This window comes from Bombus pascuorum, chromosome 11 (assembly GCF_905332965.1).
Source record: "Bombus pascuorum chromosome 11, iyBomPasc1.1, whole genome shotgun sequence".
NCBI classification, from domain to species: Eukaryota; Metazoa; Arthropoda; class Insecta; order Hymenoptera; family Apidae; genus Bombus; species Bombus pascuorum.
This window is the reverse complement of record NC_083498.1, coordinates 11,102,245-11,125,175: the sequence shown is the minus strand read 5'-3', so window position 1 is coordinate 11,125,175 and position 22,931 is coordinate 11,102,245. Positions and strand designations below refer to the sequence as shown.

The window sequence follows — 22,931 nt, the reverse complement described above, 5'->3', positions numbered from 1 at the left end:
TGAATCATTTTGAGCGGGACATGATATACGCGTCGTACGTCGCTAATGCAATAATCATTCTTCATTTTTAACTCGTGTGACAACTTCTCTGGAGGAAACTGTGATTGCGCGTGTTATGTCCAGTTTTAATTGTTCTTGTAGACGATACCATCGACACATTTGAAACAAGTGCATTACTGATATAATTACACTACGAATAATATAGGAAATGTAGATATACAAAAAGCGCAAATGCGTTCAGTGCAATAATATTAAAAGATGTTAATTCGATCCAATCCAATCTATATCTAAAATGCTGTATATAATGTAATATTAATAAATGATTATTCTTTTATCATTAATTATTATATTTAATATATGTTACATAATACTTAATCTGCTAACCGAAGGAAATTCGACGGTTAGATTCACAAATTATTTATTTTATAGAGCTACTATTTTCTTAAATAAAAAGATAGTTATTTTCTTCTAAACCTAATTCTTATTATTCTTATTATTATTAATTATATTTTATGATAAAATGTTATATCTAACACATGTTTCGTTGTTATTTTTGCTGCATATTCTTTGCTACATAATTTTTAAATTGTCGAGGACCCGACTTTCTCGAGAATCTTAAAATTCTCGGGAATCCCCCATATCCAAAATATCCAAAAATATTTTGAACAACTCGATCCGATCCTAAGCGATATTTTTTCGCACGCTTCTACCGATAATGTATAACAAGTAGCTGGAAACGAACATAAATAAAACACGATACTTGGAAAACAATGACGACAAAGCATCGTGCTTATGCAGAGAAAGTCATCTTTAATCGTCAACAGCTTTGCTCGTGAACAATTTTAAATAGTCAACCAAAGAAGCCGTATCGTTTGATTTACACGAAAAAATTTATTTTTGCTTCAATTTTTGTATCCATTATGTTCTTAAGCGTCAGAATTAGGAAAAATAATAAGAAGCAATAGTAAATTTTACAGTATATTTTAATCCAATACAAATCATTAAATAACAATTTTTCACGGCTATCTATTTAGCTTATAGTACCTTCCATTTCGAGGATATAATTACTATTACATTTCTCTTTCAGCTGAAATATACAAATAATAAATTTCACGGTACGCAGCGATGCCGGCTTAAAAATATTTTATTTCTAAATATCGTGTATTCATATACATAATAACACGATAGCATATTTACAATTCAGTATCTGATATATATGTTTATATAAAGCATCTTACGCTATACAATAAAAAATCTAGTATGTCCATTTTTTCATATAGTCAATTTGCGCAGTCACGGCATCAAGCATAATAAAAGTAATATTGACAAATAATCGATAACCATAACAATAATGATACGCGATAAAAATCTCATCTCGAGTTACGAATGCTAAAAATTAATAAAATAAACTAAAAGAGGAACATATATCCTACCTAAACGAAACGAAACAAGAATATAATGTGATACAGCGTTTGAGAATAATTACATATATAATGATACGCTGCACACTATATCATGTTCATATGTTTCCTACGCAAAAGAGTAATATATATAAAAGCTTGAATCAATTTTCACAAGCGAACTCAACGCTACATCTACCGCGACAAAGAGGAGAGTTTCGAAAAAATTACCGTCCAACCGGTTTGCGCGTTGTCCATGAAAAACAAAAAGCTTGTATACATAGGATGTATGTATATATATATATATATATATAGATTGCAAGAAGCGCATCGCACATTTGCAAGGCAAATTGTATCGAAACTCAAACTTGTGTCTTGCAACAATTATTATATGTACAGTCTCTGTGTATCCGTGTTAAGTTATCAGTCTTACGGCTCTCAAGAGGAAATTGTACATTTTTTCTATATATTACAGCGTATGTGTTTCACATGCATGCATTTCTTAATCATTTCCCTTATAATGTACGTATATATAACTAATATCGAGGCGGTGCGGTAGATAGAACGAACTTTAACCAGTTCTATACACTTTTCATCAATAACGGACAACCATATGCGCGATATTTAATATAAATTAATTATACTATAATGTAATGTTGCTAGGATAACTCTGGCAATTGACGTATCTAGTGGGTCGAATGCATTAGCGTGTTGAAACATGAGCTTTCCATTTGTCCATGGATACTTTTTCGTGATATTAACTTTTTAGTATAGTTAAAAACTCAACTTGGAGTTTTAACTATGGTAAGAATTTAAGCAATAAAAGCTTATTTACGTAGACGAAGGACTTCTTCAAGTTCTTTCACAGGAATACTCGAAGATCAGGTACACGAACGCTGAAACAGAATTCGTTTGTACCGACAGTTTATGAAAGAAAATTATACAAGCTTAAATTACCTCAAGCTATGAGAGTGCTCCCATGAAAGAAATCGCGATTTTCATAAAATGTGAACGCAATACGCAAACGCAAACACCTATACAATTTGATTGCGACAGAGATATCCTCGCGACATTCTTCCGAGCTCTATCGGACTAAACGCGAATTAAACACGGCGCAACATCACGGTTCGTCGAATTCACTGAGCTTTATCTCTGTGTTGCTATTCATACATATATAGTATAGCGATCGTTCAATAAATATATATATACAGAAAACGGGAAAAATCCTAACTGCACTCTGTAGAGTATCGGTAAATGTATTTTGCTTGGTTTAATCCCATTTAATATAGCTGCATAAAACTTAACATATAATTATTTATATATTATACGTATATGTGAAAAAAACTTCACCTTCTTCGATTTTCCTATATTCAGTCGTTCGATATATTCTTCCGTGACTTAATTTTTATTAATTGGCAATCGTTTGTGTGTACAATATCTGGAATGAATCAAGTACAAGATATAGTACAAAAAGAAGAGTTAAGGGAGGGGGCTAATTCTTGAGGGGTTACAGGTACAACGAGGAACAATAATGTATAAGTAGTCTGTGCTTAATTTTCCCTTTGCCTCACTGGAATTAACAAAATACTAGATTAATGTTTAAATAAAAGTAGTGAATTTTGTTTATGTGTATAAAACACAGATTGTCGAGAGCTATGAAGAGTTGCTTCTTATTACAAAATAGAAAAGAGGTGTTCTTGCCTTTCTACTGGATTCTACTTGCTGGCAGCCTATTTGCCGTAATTTCTGCTTACAGAAAATAAAATAAAAAAAAAAAAAGAAGAACGTGTCAATAAAGTGAGTATCATATCAGACAAGATGAATTTGTGACCGATCAGTTAAGTACAAAAAGGAATTGATTCGTCAGTGAACACTTTGGGCACAAGTAGATCTGCAAACATACATTTTTACAATGGCATCCTATCCATGACTTTCTTTTTTATATCACATATACAGAAGATACGTCTCCAGTTATCGTCTCTAGTTGTCCTCCTATAGATCGATCATTAACTATGTTACTAATAAAAAGAAAAAAAAGAAAAAAGGGAGAAAAATGTTCACAAAGAAGTCACCGACTCTTTAGGGATCGTTTCACACTATACATTCACAACCAATCATTTAAAACTCTAGGAAGAGTTAACAAGTATAAAAAAAACTTTCTCTCTCTATATATATATGTATCAAAAAATACAAGGTACAACTTGTAAGTGTATATTAAGGACCTAATACGAAATCAAACGATAAAACCTCAAAGAGTCACGCGACCCAGATACATGAAGAGGTGAAGAGGATATTACAACGATGTTAAGAGAAAAGAATAAACAACAGAAGAATATGTGTTTGAAGAACAATAATCATTGTCAAGATCTGATATATAATGTCTAACAAAACACTCCGACACTATCGTGCTCTACATGGAAGGCGATATCGAGAACGAAGAGGCCGTCCAGTCCTGCGGAAGGGGAAGGTCGATGTCGATAGCCAGGAAGAAATCGACTAAAAGATGATCATCACGTGCAAGCTGGATTAAAGCCAGTGGTTGCCAGTTTGTCAGAAGTATTTCTAATTGCACCCAATGTTATTCTACAAACTCGACGGCCTCGCTGCTTGTGATTTCACGATCGTCCAATCCTGCAGTCCGTTTCTTCGCACGAACTGAAGAAGATGTACTGTCATCATCATGCCACACGACGTCCCTGCAAAGAAAATCTCGTTTCCTGAATACTTGTTTCTCTGGGTGTTATGCTTGGGGCATAAAAGTCAAAAAGATTACAAATTATGTTTTGTTTTTCTTTCCTACGCACGAACCAGTCGTACGTAGTGCATATGTGTTACGTTGGCATGCATTAGATGTGTATATATATATATGTATATATATATTTCTTGTCATGCGATCGTAATAACGATATACGTGCTTACTAGTAGAAATAGCAATGATAGTATCGGTAATAATAATAATATAGTCTATTGATTTGTACTTCATGAAAAATAATAGAGAAGAAAGTAAGAAAGAATATGGATCGAATTTCGTAGCCGAGTGTAAGGTTACACGTGCACGAAAAGAATTCGTTCTGAGAGTCAGGTGAAGAAACATCGATGCGGGACGCGATTCTTCCAACATACATGTTTTTCTCGATATCAAACCATGCCATAGACCTACACGAACGGAATAATATATCTTTAGTCGTATATTACCTTCAGACGAATTCTTTCCTTTTTTCCTGTTACTGTACTTTATATATGCACGTATACGCGAGTAACAGCTTCGATTCCAATTGTAAGGATGCATTTATGCTTTCATAATGGCGCATACATCACAAAACTGTCGAGATCAGAATTTTTTGATTCAATTTCGTCTTGAAACATAAAATTTGCTTGCGATATTATTCTTTAAATGTTCGTTTTTTTTTTTTTTTAAATTGAATATCAACAGCGTCCCAACAAGAGTGCAAGAAGATAAAAAAGAATCTATAGATATATAAAGACATATACACAATTACACGAAAACGTATATGTATATGGGATTAAAGATATTTTATAAGCAAAGAGTATATATATGAGTATCGACGTGCTAATCGTTGGGTAATTTGTCGTGCAGAAGGCGCGACACGTTACGAGAGTATTCTATACGCGTGGTAACTGATACCAATTTATCGAACGATAACAAGCAATACAGGATTAATACGAACAAGGTTGCGTAACTTTGGTCTCTTTATAGTTATTATCATGAATTGTTCGAATAAAAAAGAGAGTAGAGATAAAGAGACAGTAGCTAGCACCGGTCAGACAATAAAGAAGAAATATTATTCCCCGATCGGAAAAGAAGCAACTGATCTTTTTCTCTTTCTCGAAATTACGCTCTTACGTATGCTATGACAACGTTCCAGAACTGGTCAACTTTGAAGTTGCGCTCGAGCAAATTACGATTCCTTCATAGTTAATTTCCCACTTTAAGCGGTTAGGACTGGAACGTATCACGCGATATCGAAACTTTTCCACAGAAAAATAATAACGTTAATTTCGAATAGAAGTTTCATGACAAATAGTACAAGAAAACTGTTGCATATCGACTATTCAAGATAGCGCGCACGATTGCGACTGCCATTCCATTCAAAACCGCTAAGCGCGCATCTAGTTTCGTCTTTTTAATTTTTTAGAATTTATCATCATTTTCTAAGCTACACTCTTCGTTATATCTTGCGTTACTTATTTAAAGCCCCTCGATTCACCCCAACTAAAGAGAAAAACCTCGTTAAAAGAATCTTGTAAATTCGTACGGACATTTGACGTGAGTTCAAAGAAACGAGAGTATTATACAGAAAAAAGTTAGAGAGAAAATAAGAAAGGATACGCGAAAAGGGAGTGGTTATTAAGAGAGAAAGAGGAACGGACGAGACCAGCGAGATTTGGTCAACTCGAAGGTGGAAACTTATCTTGACGGACATCCTCGGCTGATGGTAGCCAAGTTCCAGGAAAGAGGAAGAGGAGGAGAAGGAAGATGACGATCGTGAAGAAGACGTATTGACGATCTCCAAATTGGTACAGAGCTTGGGGAAACTTTGGAACGAACATCCATCATATCTTGATTCCTGATCTTCGAATACGTTCGGTAAACCCTTAGCCTATGAATTGTCTCTCTCGCACGGTTATTCTGTGTGTTTCTATGTATTGTCTGTTCTGCACGTTGCAATCTGAAACGAGAGGAAACAAGAACTGTAGTCAAACAAGACTGTTAGCTTCATAATGAATTGTTTAACGAACCATGCAGTGTAAAGGTCACCGCTACGGTAGGCCTACGACACTCGATGACGATTGTTATTTTAGCTTCTCTGACTTACGTTGCTGACTTCAAAAAATTGGATAAATTTGTTGATTTCGATAATATTGTTTATGTGACAAACGCGATACAAAAATATGATAGGCAATGTGTTTTCCGTTGCAAATGTACGATACAAAAACAGGCAAATTTAATGCTTATATCCGAGTTTGTTTTTAGAATCCTTATAAATCTTTATGATTTAAGTGCTTTGTTTACTCGAGTATATGCAGATGTTTGTAGTTATGTCTCTGTTATGACAAAGGTCGGAATATTTATCAGTGACGTAATTAACTTGCATTATCATTGAATTATGTCCTTATCGGTACCATTAATTTTCGACGGATAAGCAACAAATTCATGACAGGGTACATGCATAATTACTCGTAATTTTTCAAGTGGCTTGTTGAGATTTTTATGGTAAAATATCTATACTGAAATTAGGTATTGACCGCGTTCGCAAAAATGCACACCTTCTAAAACGTAAATGTAGTGCGAACAACAATTCGGTCGAGATGCAGGGAGTCGAGATTATCCAGTCAACCCACGCGTCTAGACGTCTTAAAGTTTTTACAAAGCTTACGAGGCGTGGTATGGCATGACTACAATGCAACGCGAAGCCGATACGGTATATGATCCTGTGCCACCACTTTTCAACCGCGCCTCAACCGGTGCAAGTGTGTATTAGCTTGCATTTACATCGTATTAGGTTGTTCCAAAAGTTTCTCCCGTTTTATACAGGAATAATAGATGCATTTTTCCATTGAAACCAAACGAATCATACTTAATTCGATAAAATAATATAAAACAAAAAATGTTGATGAAACTTTTTGGGACAACCCAACAGGTATTTAGGTATGTACCTAAAGAGCAAATTCGAATACAGGAAGATGGAAGGGCGGCTTTTAGAACAAATAATTTATAGTTGCTAGAATTGTTAACAGTATTTTAAGAAACGCGTGTTTTTGCTTTCGAACCTTGAACTAAATTTTTTTATAGCGATCACTGGGTTATTTTGATTCGTTGGCGAAACTGTAACGATCTTTTAATTTATTGTTCGACGTCACCTGTTCGCAAAAAGCGACTCGACGTTATGGACCGATTTAACTATAAAGCGAAGTAGGTTAATATGCGGGAACAGGGTTCGGATTTCGCAAGCTTTCTTACAGGTCTCCGGCTAAGTTGAACACAGCCACATTTTGCCTCGTGTTTACGTCCAGTCTACTCGAAAGATTCACAGGAATGAGGGAGGTATATTTCCAATGTACAGACTACTTTATGCTAATACGTATGTAGAATGTGTTCGCATTTGTCGGACTGCTGGCAGTAGGCCAAGGATTCGGCTGCCGATTCTTTTGACCGTGAAATAATTCGCGATGTATAAAGTGTTCCAAGGCATTCTTAAATTGTCACCTTGGTGAAATACTTAGAAAGGAACACGGAACAACTATGAGTAATATTAAGGCGTTAATGGGAAGACTTTACCAATAAAGTTGAGCGTGTAAAAGCTTGCTCCTATTTACCCTATGACTTTGATGTTATACATGTTTTACGTAATGGTTATACACGCGCAAGAGAATAAACGGCGAATTAACACTTGATCATTAAATTATGGCCAATGTTTTTAAATTAGTACGGATTAACCGCGGCAAATTTGTTGATAACAGTATCTTTGATTGAATTCGTGTGACCTGAAAGAAGTTCATTCGCACTCGACGAGGCAAGTGTCCTCCGCTTGTGCAACTTACGACTTAAAGGGACTTTCACATTTGCCTACACTAAATTTCAGACAATCAAGTACGTATACCGAATCTATTTAAAAAATATTATAATAAAGAATATCGCTAGTTCATAGAAATATTCGTAATTTAGTACACGGAGTAACTGTATTGTACCATTGCACTTAGTAACTATTTTATGATCTACTCTACCGAAACATTAACTTACAAATATTCGTATCTCTTCTAATTATGAAAGCTGATATATTTTCTATTACTATCACTAGTATCTAATACCACCTCGAGGAGGTTTGGTGTGATCGTGTATAAAATTGACTTAACGAACGAGAAGAAGAGGAAATGAAGCGAAGACGAAGAAATGAATGTATCTTGTCACGCGTGGTAACAACCTTTAGTTAAGGCGATTAGAGTCAGGCGACTCGTCGGTCGCGGTTGTTATCGTCGCACCACGCCAGATTGTTATTTATAGAGAGAAAGTTTTAAGCGTATATATGCTGTGCGTGCAAGGACGGAGAAAAGATACATGCTATCGCGGCATGCTAATTCTTCGCAAATTTTCAAGACAGTTTAGGCTTTAGAAAGGTTCTCCGACACGCTATTCACGGCTCGAATCGCAGAATTATGCTGATTGCGGGGCCAGTGGCATTGTCGCTAGTTTCCCTTTCCTTCTCCTTCGATTCTCTTTCGAAACACACGCAAGGACGTCTTTATAAAAATACGCGCGTGACCTGTACACGTGTATTGGTAGCTCTATAAGTTACCTTACACTTGTTCTTTCAACGTGACTTTGCGAAAGTTTCGCGTTATCTTCTGGTATTAATAAATTGTCAATGAATCGATCTATCGATTATCGCTTATCAATTGGTCTATTATTTATCTTCCGCATCTTCATTAATAACAAGTAGATTTCGAGCTTACAGAACCGACTGTGTTTCTGATCTTGCTTTCCTATTAAGGAAAATTCACGAATAAAGAATTTTCACTCGCAAAATTAGCCAAATATCGTACACAAATCGTTGGAGGATCATTATACATGTATAGTAAGGTGTGCAAGATCAACTTACCATATATGTAATGCGACTAGTGCCTCCTTTCTCGCCTGTTCCGCGCTATCGACCTCCGATTCTCTGCCTTCTATGCAAGCATGTCCTTCCACAATTTGATCTCAATTGTAGTCCATCGCTTCCCTCCTTTTACCATTGTTCTCTTCTCCGTTCTCTTGTTCCTGGTGCTCGTGTACACTACGCGCTCTCATATAGATAGACACGTAATTCGTACGACCGTTTTGTGTATGTCGCGTGTGTTACATGCGGTTTTCCCCCTCGTCTCGCATGATCTGCGTCTCGTGATCATTAAACCAAGCAGACTGGAAGAATTCGTACGACTTTCGTACATCGTTTGTGACCAGTGACGAAAATTCACCAGTATGGAGCGTCGTTCGCGAGATGCTGCCAGGACGCGAACTCGCTCCACGTACGCACGTTCACCCTAGTCGCGTCTGTGATTCGAGATATGCTGTCTCGCATGCCGTTGCTCGAGAAGCCGTCGCAGGTTGTCGTCAGGATATCGTACCGTTTGGCAGGTGCTCGTGGCTGCGATGTGCAAAGTGTTTTTTATATACTATATTCGTTTACCGTAGATCAGTACATAGTAGAGTGCACGATGGTCTAGCTGTTATACGAGTTATGTACTTTCTAATAGCCTTGAATCATATATTCGTAATAATAAAGTAATTAATAGTATAATAAGTGACATAGGAAAAGAATCTACACTATTGGCTATAAGTCTTAGAACATACAAATTGAATGGTTTTTATTATTTTCACTTTCTAGTTGTTTTATTATAAATTTGTTATTTCATATGTAAAGTACCAAAAAAAATAAAATTTTTTAGAATTTACTAATAAACGAAAGTTGTAAATATCTTGATACTTATGATCGCTAATGTAGATTTACATTTCTATAAAAATTTAAAAATTTAGATATACATACCTCCAATTTTTTGCGAACGATAAAGTTCTTTCCATCGTTGTTGTCCCAGTATTCCTTTCCATCGGTACGATATCGTACACAGAACTCTATCATATTCGATTTTAACGGTAGAGTTAATCGAAAGCGGAAAGTGTCGTATAAGATCAGCGCGGGCGAACCAGGTTGTTCGACGTAGGTGCAATGAACGTCCTCGTGCGTCTTCCAGGAGTCATTGCTCGCCCTGACCACGACTTCCTTGTCATACGCCAGATTACGTACCTTGATGGTGCCCACTAGACACTGATCTGTTTCTTTCACTATCACGTTTTCCAGGCTGACATTCTCCTGATCAAGTTTCTGGCGAAAGGCGAGGTAATCGCTAGCTGGCTGGGGGAAAGTTACTTGCCAAGGTGACACGAGTTCTGTAAATTGATCATTCTCAATTTTCGAATTTAAAAATCGTCCAGTTAGTCCAGCCAGGTAAGTGGTACTCCACAGAGGAGGTACGTTGCTGGGCTCTGACATCACTCGAACCTAAAAATCATATAACAGAAGCACATGAAGTATCAGTAACAGACACGTAGATTTTTCAAAATATAAAATATTGTATCTTTTAAACAATCTGTAATATACATGAATAATATTATTAGAGGAAAAATAGTCGATGCATAGACGGAGTAAATTTAAATTAACTAAAAATAAATTATTAAGTTTCCGTCGAAACGCTTGATCAACGCTTTATTAACGTCGAACGAACAAAACGAAAACGTGTACAAGTTTTATAGTATAAAAAAATATTTTAAAAATTAGGTTGTTAAAATTTTCTCTATCATATTTTTTATATATATAATATTAATAAAAATTAATAAAATAATTGGTTTGCAAAGATATAAAAGATAATACAATATATCTCGAGAAAGTTCAAATACAAATGGGAAGTCAAGTAAAGCTTGCGCTACAGACAAGATTATTTTATTTCCTTTCACAATTAGTCAATACAAGATAGGAATTAAGAACGAGTACCTGAGTAAGAGGACGGCCACGATCATCGGCAAACACTACCCTCTTCTTCTGCTTATTACTACCGCCATCGTTGCTGTTGCGAATGCTATCTATGGCCAAGGAACCAGATGACAAGCATGGCCTTATTCTAGGTGGTACCGATCTGCTGGCAATCGTCGGTGCTACCAAGGGACTGTACAGAAGCGAGCTGTACACTGGAGGACTATGCCCCAGAAGTAGCTCAGCAGGCATCGCTATGGAACACATTTAGATCTGAAAAAGAATTGTTCGTTCTTTAGAATATTAAAATATTTTCTACTTTGGATTATCTGGAATATTTTTTATTTTAGAATATTTTTAATCGACCCGATCCGTAAAACACATTGTACGATAGTAGACGAAATAAATTAAACGATCTAACTTTTTAAATTTATTTCTAGCAAAATTTTTACCGAATATTCGCTCGAGTAAAATACAAAAATGTTTACTGAAAATGTTCACATAAATAACAATTACATCTATTTCTTACTCAACGTTAACAACACGTTATTAAAAATTTCCCTTTGGTATCTACGATCTAAATACGTACGGTACGTGTTAATATCGACTTTCTAAATTAGCATATAACACTCTCTGATAATAGATTACTTGAAAATTAAGATCGTTGTCGTATTCGTTCATCGAAAAGTTTTTCGGTCGCGAGTTGGAGAATGGGATCCAATTTCACATCGCAGAAAGCTTTTGCCGAGCACTCTGTCGAAACTGGAATTCGTGTTGCATGAATGATCAAATCGCCAAATCTCTAATAGCAAGGAACGTGCGCCGTTCACTGCCAAAAATTTCGCCAACAATATTACAAGACCGTGTGTTCGAATCACGTGAATCGTCATGCGCGATGATTTATCAAACAATCTCGTCTAAATCCGAAATTGTTCGACAAATATTTACAGATAGACGTAAGCGAATCTTAGAGGAAGATATAGAAGAAAGGAAACAAAGTTCACCTACCTATCGAAACTTTATCTTGCCTTGCAAAATACTCTGTTGACTAACTTACGAACAAATATAAATTTTTCCTAATAGAAAAAAATAAAAAAAGGAAGAAATATCATCGTGACACGGAATAATTTATAGAATTCGAATTTGAAAACCGTCAGTCAGATGCGACATCAAAGCTATTCCTTACTTTCGTCGAATAGCTCAGCTATTTTATTATTGATACTTAATTAATGGAATCGAGATATGATAATTCAGTTGTTTCTATCCGAAGGAACACACACTGAAAATTGTATACAACTCCATCACAGTGGAGTGTTTTGCGCGACAGGGTAGACGCATAGTGGTCATGTTACTCCCGGAGTGGAATTACGATTTTTAAATGTAGCAATAGTCTCTTCTCTCGTCCCTCGAGACTCGCTCTCGAACCAGACTCGACACGTACCAGACCGGAACCAAGCAAGTACGCGTGCACAACTAAGAAGCGTTATAGCAATGTCGTAAATCCGATGTTTCGAGTTTCAACCATATAAACTTATCGCGCCTTGTCTCTTATTTCTATTTCTAGTGAATTTTCTCTATCTCTACCAAATGTCACAACAATAGGGTTATCGTATATCTTCCATTCGCGAATATATTTAATTTCTAGCAATATTAATAATGACAATAATAATGATAATAATAATAATAATAACAATAATTGCAATTTCTAATATCTTTTTAGGAAATATTACGTAGCCACGATTAATTTGAAGAAAGTGCTTGCAAAGAATTACTGGCAAATGAAATAAAAAGGGAATAAATTAAACGCAATATGACGTACAATACTGTCCACTGGCGTCATAAATAACAAAAGGTCGAGGTTAAAGTATACATTCTTTAAGCATTGTTTATCATTACGCTAACAAGGCGCCAGGGTCGAGCGCTGCAGTATAAGAAAAGTAACTTTGAAAAAGAAGGGAGAAAAAAGAGTGACAATCTCTTATCTCATTTACTGTATATGGTCCACTTGGTGACACTTTCTACAACGGTTGCAGCGCGCATGTTATGACGATTTTTGAATTTTATTTTATTTCTTGTCGATATAAGACTTGTGTCGCAAATATATAAACAACAATATATTTTCAATGTTCCGGGATAAAATTTCCAGTTGTCATTGAGTGTCGAACTCCTACAAATCGTTGCACAATAATTGTTGTTCTGCCGATAACTGATTAATTTAAGAAAAAAAGTTCGTACGGCGTACGAACCGCTAGACGAGAAACTTTCCATGTTTAGATTTCATGCGATCTATGCTCTTGAAACGACGAAAGTCTCTGTTTATGTAAGATTTTTCGAACAAATGGAATTTCTTGTAATTTACAGTTATCGTGGCTTGCGAAACTATTTAAACAATCCTGAGACGCGATACGATACTTTTACTTCAAATAATACATCGAAAGATATAAATACCTTGGAAAACCCGAGATATTTCGACAATGAAGTACAAAAGATTGATCTTCGGGAAATATCGACTCGAATTTTTGGTCGATAAAGTATCTATCTATCTGTTAAATTTTATCCTGCGTTTATCAAAATTAACTATGTACGCGTGTATTTTACTTGTTTCAACCTGATGACACAGAAACGTCCAAATTAATTGGAACGATTGCTTCGTTTTCTTTATCACATAGAAGCCGAAATATGGCGATATGAATTTTCCAAGCGCATAATCTTAATTCTGATAAACTTGCGTGTCCTCGATACATCGGGGCACCACGCCGCTGTTCTCGAAACCGATTGGAAGCGACTACCGCCAATTCCGTATTTACCGTTCCGACTACTAAGGGAAAAATCCATAAAAATGCGCGTTGGAGGCGCAACATGTTTTCGTGGCAGATCTGAAACCTATCACGTGCTATTATCGATTTATAGAAGACAATATCACAGGAAACAAACACGAAGATTACAGGGAACATCGATAAGTATACACGAAATATGATGTCTAAGATACGATGATCAATAACTTTTGAGATCAATATTTTTGATGTAAGTATTTTGTAAGAGAACGCTACAAGCAAATATAATAAAAAGATCCCTTTGATAATATGTAATTGTTTGGTAAGGTATTGGATTAAAACGATTACGATTAAAAGACTACGTGTCGTGTCTTTCTCTTGTATAGGTTTTTATATTTTTATAACGAAAGAAAATCGTACGCGTTAAATCAGTAATGTTTATAAGGATTACGTGAAAGGTCAGAGAATGATGCAACAGTTGCGTGAAGTAACTATACGCTTAATGATGAAATATACAGAATTGATAGAAAATCATCTATTTTTGTAGAAGAAAAAGTAGATGAAAAATACAGGCTCGATTAGATAATAATCGACAGTCATGCTGGAGGCGATGCATCGCGTCATAATATTTCATAATTCGCCGTTGGGACTTTATATTGTAATAAGCGAATCGCGTCCAACGTCTCTTAACCTAGTCCAGACAGTCTCTTAGTTCGACTATTTTGAACGTACATTCCTTTTTTCTACCATTGATAAGTATTCCGTACCTACCACCGGTAAACACCGTTAGACCGGTTTTATATATAAATAGCAATTCGACATGTTCGATCGGATGGCATTAAAAGGTGAGTAAATTTGGACGAATGGTGTTGTCATGAATAAAGTATGTTCACATTTCGTGTCTCGAGAAGGAAAAGTGCGCAGTCGTAGTGCTATTTCGGGTAGACCGCGATTAAAATTAGCGTGGCGCATCTTCAAAACGCTACATGCAACGAGACGTGTTCCGCCCTTGGAACAAGTCCAATTGTCTGACTTCTATGATACAGTAGGTACTATGTTAACTGGTTGAGATTCTGCTTCGTTATCTAGCCATTGTTCGCGATTTCTTGGAAATATAACTCCTTCAGTAACCGACCACATAACGTTATAATGTCTTACTAGACATTCGTAATAATTTCGTTATCGAATCTTACCGATAATCTATCTTACCGATAATTTACCAACTGAGAAACGATTTATTATATCGAACATAATACAACCAATAAGCCAGTTAAGAGAACTACGCGCGAGTACATCACGATATAACCTGTAGTGAAAAGTATAAAAGTCAACTAATGTAAACTCGAATGCATTTTCGAGGAAAAGGAAGATACGGTGTTCTGTTGAATCTACGAAGTTATTTTATCGATCTGTGAATGTACAGCAAACAATACACAGTCCTAAAAGGTCTATAAGGTGGGTTATGTGAAAGCTAGCTGTTAGACACACGTGTGTATACAAATGATCTTAGCTTGTGACGTTTGGTCACAGGCTAACGATTGCTTAAAATAACCGACTGATGGATCGAAAGGTAACCCGAACTATGTTTAACTATGTCTTTCTACATTGTGTTTATTTAGTGTCGTATTTAATCTGAAGAAACTCGAATTGTTCATGCATAGTCATTGGTTACCAATGCGCTGCTTTTGAACTATAGTGCACTGCGCATGCGTTATTGATCCAGACGTATTTATCCCACTTAAAGTATATTAAAACGAAAGATGTATATATTATTTGCCAATGAGTTTATACAAATATTTTTGTATAGGAATTAACGATGCAATGACATATAGATCGTCGTTAGAACAAACGAAGAACCACTGCAAGGCATACACGTTTCTCAGTCATTAATATTGATAAAATATTATTTTTAATCCTCTGTGAGAACGATTACGCGGAATTTATATTGAGAGGACGTTATCTAACGAGCCAACCGTTACAAAAAGTAACGTATTTCAATACGATCGTTTCAGTTATAATGAAACTTGCTTCTATTGTTAATTTGCTATCAATCGGCAAAGATAAAAGAAGGTCGTGGGTTATTGCGAGTCACGTGTGGAATTAGACTACGACTAATCCGATAAAGCTGGAAAGTATACGAGTCCTTGACTCATAGGCGACAAGAATTTCATAAAATTATTAAGTCAGAAACATCGGTCACCGATAACACGACCAACGATAAACCCTTTTATGAGACAATTAATCAACATATAATTACTTAATTAATAAATTGTTAAACAACGTATGAAACGTTTGCAGTCTCAGCAAAATGGCATCAAAATACGTATCTACGAGTTAAAATCGGAAATAACATGAGACTTTTAACGCTACAACGATATATTTAATAGAATATTGAGGCAAAAATGTCTACTGTTTGAAAAACATTGTACGATTCTGTTTATCGGCCTGTAACAAGTTAACGCTCGTCAGATAGAACTTTGACATTAATTCAACTTCGTTGTAACGTACTTACTTGACTGTTAATTAACCGAGCCGCCTAATTAATTTGTGTGCAAAATGTTTATGCCAGCCTAAGAACTATGTTAATAGTGTCATTAAGCGTTACGTTAACGCAAAGTAATATTGACGCTGATAACGAGAGAAACAATCGAGTATGCAAATAATTTCTGTTGATAGCAACTTGTTGCTTCAACATTTGCATGTATATTCTTTTAATAATATATCGGCGCCAATTATGCAAATCGTCTCGTTGCACAATAGATCGATAACGTGGACCTGAATATACGTAAAGATAGAGAGCGAAAGAAAGGGAGAGAAAGAAGAAGAGGAAAGAATGTATAATGGCGAAACCTTAATGATTCCAGAGAATGGGATCTCTGAGAATGCCTGACCTATGATAATGAGACAACAGCCATATACAAAAACAGAAACTGCTGAAAATGATTATTAATGAAAATACGTCCGATATTTGGCCTATCTTTTTGTTATGAAGTTTTTCGTCAACATAATAATTTTTTCGTGTATAAGAGAATTCGATAAATTGATAAAAAAAAAGATGCTGCTTTTACAGATAGAAATTCATAAAAATTGTTTGCTTTTACGAAATGTAAACATTCGATCGGAGGAAAGGATTCTTCGCAACCGGTTCACCCTTACGTGTACACAATACAAGTAAAAGAGAGAGAGAGAGGAAAAAAGGAGTCAAGAACCGTATACACAAATCGGTAGAGAAACCAGTCGGTAAAATTTGAATATCTTTTTTTTATAGCATCAGCTTCTATCACGTGTTACGGCTGTGTATCATTGAAGATCAGCCTTGAAAAATATGTGCTAATCCTACTCATCCTTGAGTGATTTCTTATTAAAGAACACGTACAATAAATCACTATCTGACGCTACGATCACAAAACAGGAAAGAAATTGATAGACAAGGTCAGGATCAAAGGATATTAACGACCGTGAAGGAAAGAAAAATATAATTTAAGAAATGAAAAAAATAATACTTAATACATTAAACAAATAGACACGCGAGAGTCTCTTGGTAACCTAAAAAGTAGTAAAACACAGTTAGAATAATGAAATAGTCCATAAAACTTTCATGCAACGTCACGTACGTTTTTACTATTTAGGCCACGATCTAACAACGTGCTTAAGGAGTGTGTATTTCTTAAAATCTTATCAGCCAATTCATCATTGGCGCTACTAGTCTATTACAAGCTACTGGCTGAAAGCGCTAAGATTCTCAGACCGTAAAAGTTCTCGTGAATCGGTATATTTCAGCGATCGAAGGCGCCGTTGAGGTCGGTCCTCTGGCTGTTATCACCGTCGCGTTTCTGGTTCGAAGCAGCCTGATAACCGACATATCCTTGCCGCCTGTACACCCTCAAGTACGGAATTTTACCGGACAAAGTTTAGTGGCCGAAACCATAAAGAAGAGGCGCACGTTATGCTCGCGCGTAGATTTCGCGAGATGCTTTTCTATAACGATAAAAAAAGGGAAAACCATGTGCCGAGATAATTGGTTCTGACGCGAATGCTAGCTGGGCATGAACAGTTCGAATACGCGTGCCTTATCTATAACGAGAATTATTTATAACTTGAGTTCGTAATTTTTCAGCTCTTTGAATCCTCAAACTTTCGAATTGTCAAATTTCTGAGTTTGATAATTAGTATTATATATTATAGATGATATACTGGGTTATCGAAGTCTCAGATTTTTTAATCTCTAAATTCGCAAATTTTCGAATTTTCAAATCTCTGAGTTCTGAAACTTTTAAATTACAAATTTATTTCAACGTTTCGTTTAGCTATTCTTTTTATTCGCGCGACGTAACATTCTCTTGTGATGAATGATAGTCCACGATCGATCGATGATCGATTTACCATCGATCTGAATTCTTTTCAATTGTACCTTCAAGAGTCACTAGGAATTCGATTTTATCGATAAAGCAAATGTCATCGAATTGCGCGATGAATTGTACAGATATTCTCAAAAAGTATGACGACTGGGTCACGTTCTCTTTCCTGATCGATAAAATTTGGGGACCGTGTAAAATTTAGGGATGTGTAAGATATCACGATTGACGATTAAGATTCGTACAAGGCAACAATAAATCTAAATTTATACGGTCGATAAGGTCATGCCATGTTTAGAATATAATTATATTCGAGAAACATTGAGATTCGTTTAAGCGAAGATAGCCTTTTAACTCTTGCTGATTTATATGTGGAACAATAAACCGTGAAAGACTGATACAACAATGTCGATGCATAAATCACATAACGTAATGCAACAATAATGCGTACGTAAATATGTAAGTATCTTCATCTGCAATCTGATATATTTCTTATTAAGCAGGTACTCCACTTGAAAACTGAATTTCAACATCTAAATAGCACAATTAATTTTGTAACGCTAATGTCGAATTTAAAAACATCATATTCAAAGAATAGCACTGATCTACCACAATTCGAGTTGCTTTACGTCATTAAATACATATAAAGTAGAAGGGAATACGTAAAGTTAATACGTGGCACAATAGCACCTACGCTAACCTGACTCCTAAAAGTAAATAGCGTACGCTTTTAAAACGATCAAGTGTTACGTAAGTATCAGAGGGGCGACAAACTCTATCGTACATTCACCGCGGTGCATGCTACTTCCTCTCAACCTTATCAACCGTACAAACTCATATTCCTACATTTTGAAAGTATTAAAAGAAGGCAACTATCTCGCATAGAGGTTATTTCCGATATATCTACATATAATTCTGTCACCAGGAATTCTATTATTCATTATCACCTATAATGTAAGCTTCGTTATAGTATGGAACCCTAATTGTTCAACGAATTTCAGTATGAAGATTACAGGAGGAAAATACATGATAAGTACAATTTTGTTGATTTTCTGATTTTTGATTTTTACTTAAAATCAGTGTTAAAAGGCAGTGGATACAAATTGCAACATTTCTCTCCACTTTCTCCGGAAATGCATGGTGTCGTGGTACACGCGTGGGAATAATACGTGCAAACAATTCGTCTTGTGTTCATACAACTGTCTCCCGGGTAGGCGTCCAAGGAGAGACGAGTGACCGGAAAACACGAGTACTTGGTGCGGGGGCACTAAGCACGCGGGCATGCGTACGTAAAAACGAACAAAATGCATTTTAAGAGAGCAGTCAAGCCGGTTACGAGAAGAAATCGGCTAACAAACCTCGAACGCGATCCTTGCGAGTCACTACTTTCGTTACGTTATTACATTTAAATTGTTTCAAGACCTTTTCATTTTTCAAAATTAATACAATGACGTTTTTTAAATTTAAAACAAGGATAAAATGTATATATACATATGTATAATATTATATTAAACAAAATTTGAACAATAGGTCATAATATAAACATTTAATTGATTAACACTGTTTAGGTTGGCAGAATATGTACTACGTCAGTCAAATATAGAGTCCAAGTTCGTATTTTTTAAAAGTATTTGATTTTTGAAATAACTAATCCGAAATCGAGTATTAAAAACACAATTATAATCAGTAATGTATAAAAAAAAAGGCAGTGGAATAAAAATCGCGAGCAATATTTATTTATTGTTTCCGTCGTCGTGAGGTCAGGAGCCAGCTAATCGATCCCTCCTTCGCGTCATTCAAAACGGCGGACATTAAACAATAAACGTTGCTAATAATGTTCTTCCCAACCATAACTGCTAATCAGTCGTGTCACTTTCCTTTCTTTATTAACACGATAAAAGCATTTCTTTGAAATGTAGACCCGTAATCGCGCTTTCTGGCGCTCTTGTCTCTTCTACGTATAATGCAAATACAAATGCGTATCAGAACTTTTTCAGGTCGATTATCGCGCGCACGTGTTTCGCTGAGCAGTGTACATACATCTCGCGCATCTAATATGGCTCTGATGGATAAATTTAGAGCGATATATGTGATATATGTGATACATAAGTGAGATAATAATGCCAACCAGATAAACTCTTTTCTACGTGACATTCGTTACGCATTTCCAACGAATGTTATCTCACAGTTTGTTTGTAAACAATGTGGTTTGGTTCTCGCGAATGATAATACACTATTATATGCTTACTATTGCAGAACGCAACTATAAATAAATTTTATCGAAATTTTCTAGTTGCATAGTGCTGCATATTGTAACCAATTGTATAATCTTACGCGCTTCTGTTACATAAGAAATTGTAGTCAATGCGCAGCCGAATGTTTTCATTCTTATGTGGCATCGACCGCGGTACGAATCAATTAATTCCGCAGGTTACACAGAAGTGCTTTCTATGTTTTTCTTTCAATGGAGATAGTAGATGATTTGACACAAATTGTTATTTGATCCATGTTAACATATTAACGACCGCTGATTGTATTATGGTTTTATATGGTTTTTCATACGGGTCAATTGTTAGTGACTCTGAGGAAATGAGAATTTCTCATATTGACTTTAATTAATAATAGTTATATAGCGAAAAACTTTTCAAATCTTTGCTCTTGTTTTAATTACAGAATTTTATGGTTTTATACTTCAAGATTTTGCAAAAATCATTGGTCGTGAATGTGTTGAATTATAAATGAAATACTGTGCTATCAACAATGCGAAATAAAAAAATTGTAAAAAATTACAATGGAATAACGAAGATACTACTTACGTATTTTTTGGACTGGAGAATAGTACTACTTAAGATTGGAATGAAACCAAAGAACCAGATTGTCCTCTTAATTCTTCACGCCTCAGTTCTTCTTTTGAACTTCACAATTTTCTATATACTCTTTCCAAGTACTGTCACGTTATCTATTTTTTGAGATCGTTAATGACAAAAAAGATCTTCGAGACGTACGTATAACGCAATATATAGATCTCTTCAAAACATGTGAAATGAGCACATCGTAATACGCCGGTAGATTTTTTTGTCTCGCTAGGTATTTAGTTTCTTCGAGCGCAAACAGAAGAAGCGAGTCGCAAAGTGTCGAAATTTACACGAGATGCAAATGGATGAGTATATACTAATTACTAGCGTATGAACGACAGAAAGATTTTCACGTGGCGAAAACGATGCAGTGCATCGTTCGTGCCAACTTCTCGAATGTCACGAATTTCGCATAATTCTCTTGTTATGTGTATGGGGTGACACTTACGGATTTACTTCCGTGAGATTAATAGTTGGGACACTTAAGTTGACTTAAGAGGATGATTAGGTTCCTTTAACAGCAATAGCGACGGTCGCGAATCGCGCGATCTAACCTACACTTTCCGACTGCCTCCGAGTCTAAAATCTGAAAGCACCGGCGCGGCGTGAGTGTCATAGTGTCATCCGACGGCACGTCTCTGACGAGCCGGTGTTCCCTTACTGCGCATGCGCCGACTCAGCCTCGTGGCCTTCACGTGATTTCGATGAAACTACGAATCAGAACGCTCCTAAATCCACGTGCTTGCATTCTTACGCTACTGGGTGACAGAGCTGCTTCGTAGAGCGGGGTAGCAATGTCGATTATCGAGCAACACCAGTTTTTACCTGAACTTTGATCGTACCTCGTCCAAATATTCTCTGAAAATAAAATTTGGAAGTTATTTTGATAACAAGAAATCCTGCGTGACTGTTCCACTGTATGATATCCAAATGTATTAGATAGCGTCCCGACCCACAAGAACACGTGATACCTTCGTTCGCATGATACACAATACGTTTTCAATTATAGACTGTAAGAAAAGTTAACAAATTCGGAACTATTGGTAAAAAGATTTAATCCCCCTCTTCTATCACTGTAATTGATATCGTAAAATTTTTACTTAAAAATAACCTTCCTTTACGATCGTATTATAAATCTTGCCAACGAAAACTTCACGTGTTCTTTTGTACAGTAACTTTTTGGAACATATTTTCAAATGCAATATTATAAAATATAGAAAACTAATATATAATCGGATTTTGTTATTCTGTATCATAGAAATATCATAGAAAAGTTTTAGATTTGATAATTATGTGATATACATATGTACGTTTAATACTTTTGTTTGAAATTGAATTTACAATAAAGCCGGAAATTAGCGTTGCGAAAAAATATTTATATATGTAACACTTATATTACTTAGAAAAATATACGACAAAAATATAATACATATTAAGGAATTGGTATATCATAGTACGTACTGTTTACTTCTAGATAAGATTCTCGGTTCTATAGAGCCGGTTCACTATTTGGCCGCCATATTTAAATTTCTTTAAGACATCTTTTATCATAGAGGATTGATTGCATAGGTCATAAATACCCAAAAACCATAAATCATAAAATAAACTAGGGTTATGATTGACTACTCCATAAAATTTGTAATAAGTAATTTACAATATTTTTGATAAGAATAAGTATGAAAGCTTGAAAATTACGCGATTTGATAAAATAGAAAAACTAGTAATATCCCATTTTCTCAGTAATGTAACAGCATCGATGACGTATAATTTGTGAAAAAATACGAATTATGTAACGACTGTACGTGGTAGAAATGAAACAGAGTCGTTTGCTTCTTCATCATTGTCTGAGACATGGATAAACGGAGATATAAATGAGCTCCCTTGGTAATACGACACTGTCGCATTTCTTTAATGTAAAACTTTCTATTATACTCTGGCTTGCTCCGTTAAGTCTATTGTCATTAACAACGAAAGATTACAAATGAAAATCTAATATAGCTAACAACACGACAAAATATTA

The 22,931-nt window shown here is 35.5% G+C and overlaps 1 protein-coding gene across 3 annotated transcripts; it reads right to left on the bottom strand.

Moving 5' to 3' along the window:
- Window positions 1-965: 965 nt before the first annotated feature.
- LOC132911998 (protein phosphatase 1 regulatory subunit 3C-B) lies at window positions 966-22,127 on the bottom strand. 3 transcript variants are annotated; one of them, XM_060969068.1, is made up of 5 exons: window positions 21,360-22,127; window positions 10,949-11,200; window positions 9,947-10,459; window positions 9,020-9,547; window positions 966-6,091 (listed from the first exon to the last, which is right to left on the bottom strand). In XM_060969068.1, the coding sequence occupies exons 2-4, from the start codon at window positions 11,192-11,194 to the stop codon at window positions 9,374-9,376; spliced, it is 933 nt and encodes a 310-aa protein (XP_060825051.1). In that variant the 5' UTR covers window positions 11,195-11,200; window positions 21,360-22,127; the 3' UTR covers window positions 966-6,091; window positions 9,020-9,373. The 3 variants fall into 3 exon arrangements, with proteins under 3 accessions (XP_060825051.1, XP_060825049.1, XP_060825050.1); XM_060969066.1 differs by having other exon boundaries at window positions 20,873-22,124; XM_060969067.1 differs by lacking the exon at window positions 21,360-22,127 and adding an exon at window positions 11,576-11,719.
- Between the last annotated feature and the right edge of the window lie 804 nt (window positions 22,128-22,931).

Coding starts and splice junctions, on each gene's coding strand:
- LOC132911998 (XM_060969068.1), bottom strand. CDS start 11,194: ATGTGTTCCATAGCGATGCCTGCTGAGCTACTTCTGGGGCATAGTCCT. Junction 10,460..10,948: donor GTGGCCGTCCTCTTACTCAG/GTACTCGTTCTT, acceptor TATGATTTTTAG/GTTCGAGTGATGTCAGAGCC. Junction 9,548..9,946: donor TCGTTCGCAAAAAATTGGAG/GTATGTATATCT, acceptor TGCACATCGCAG/CCACGAGCACCTGCCAAACG.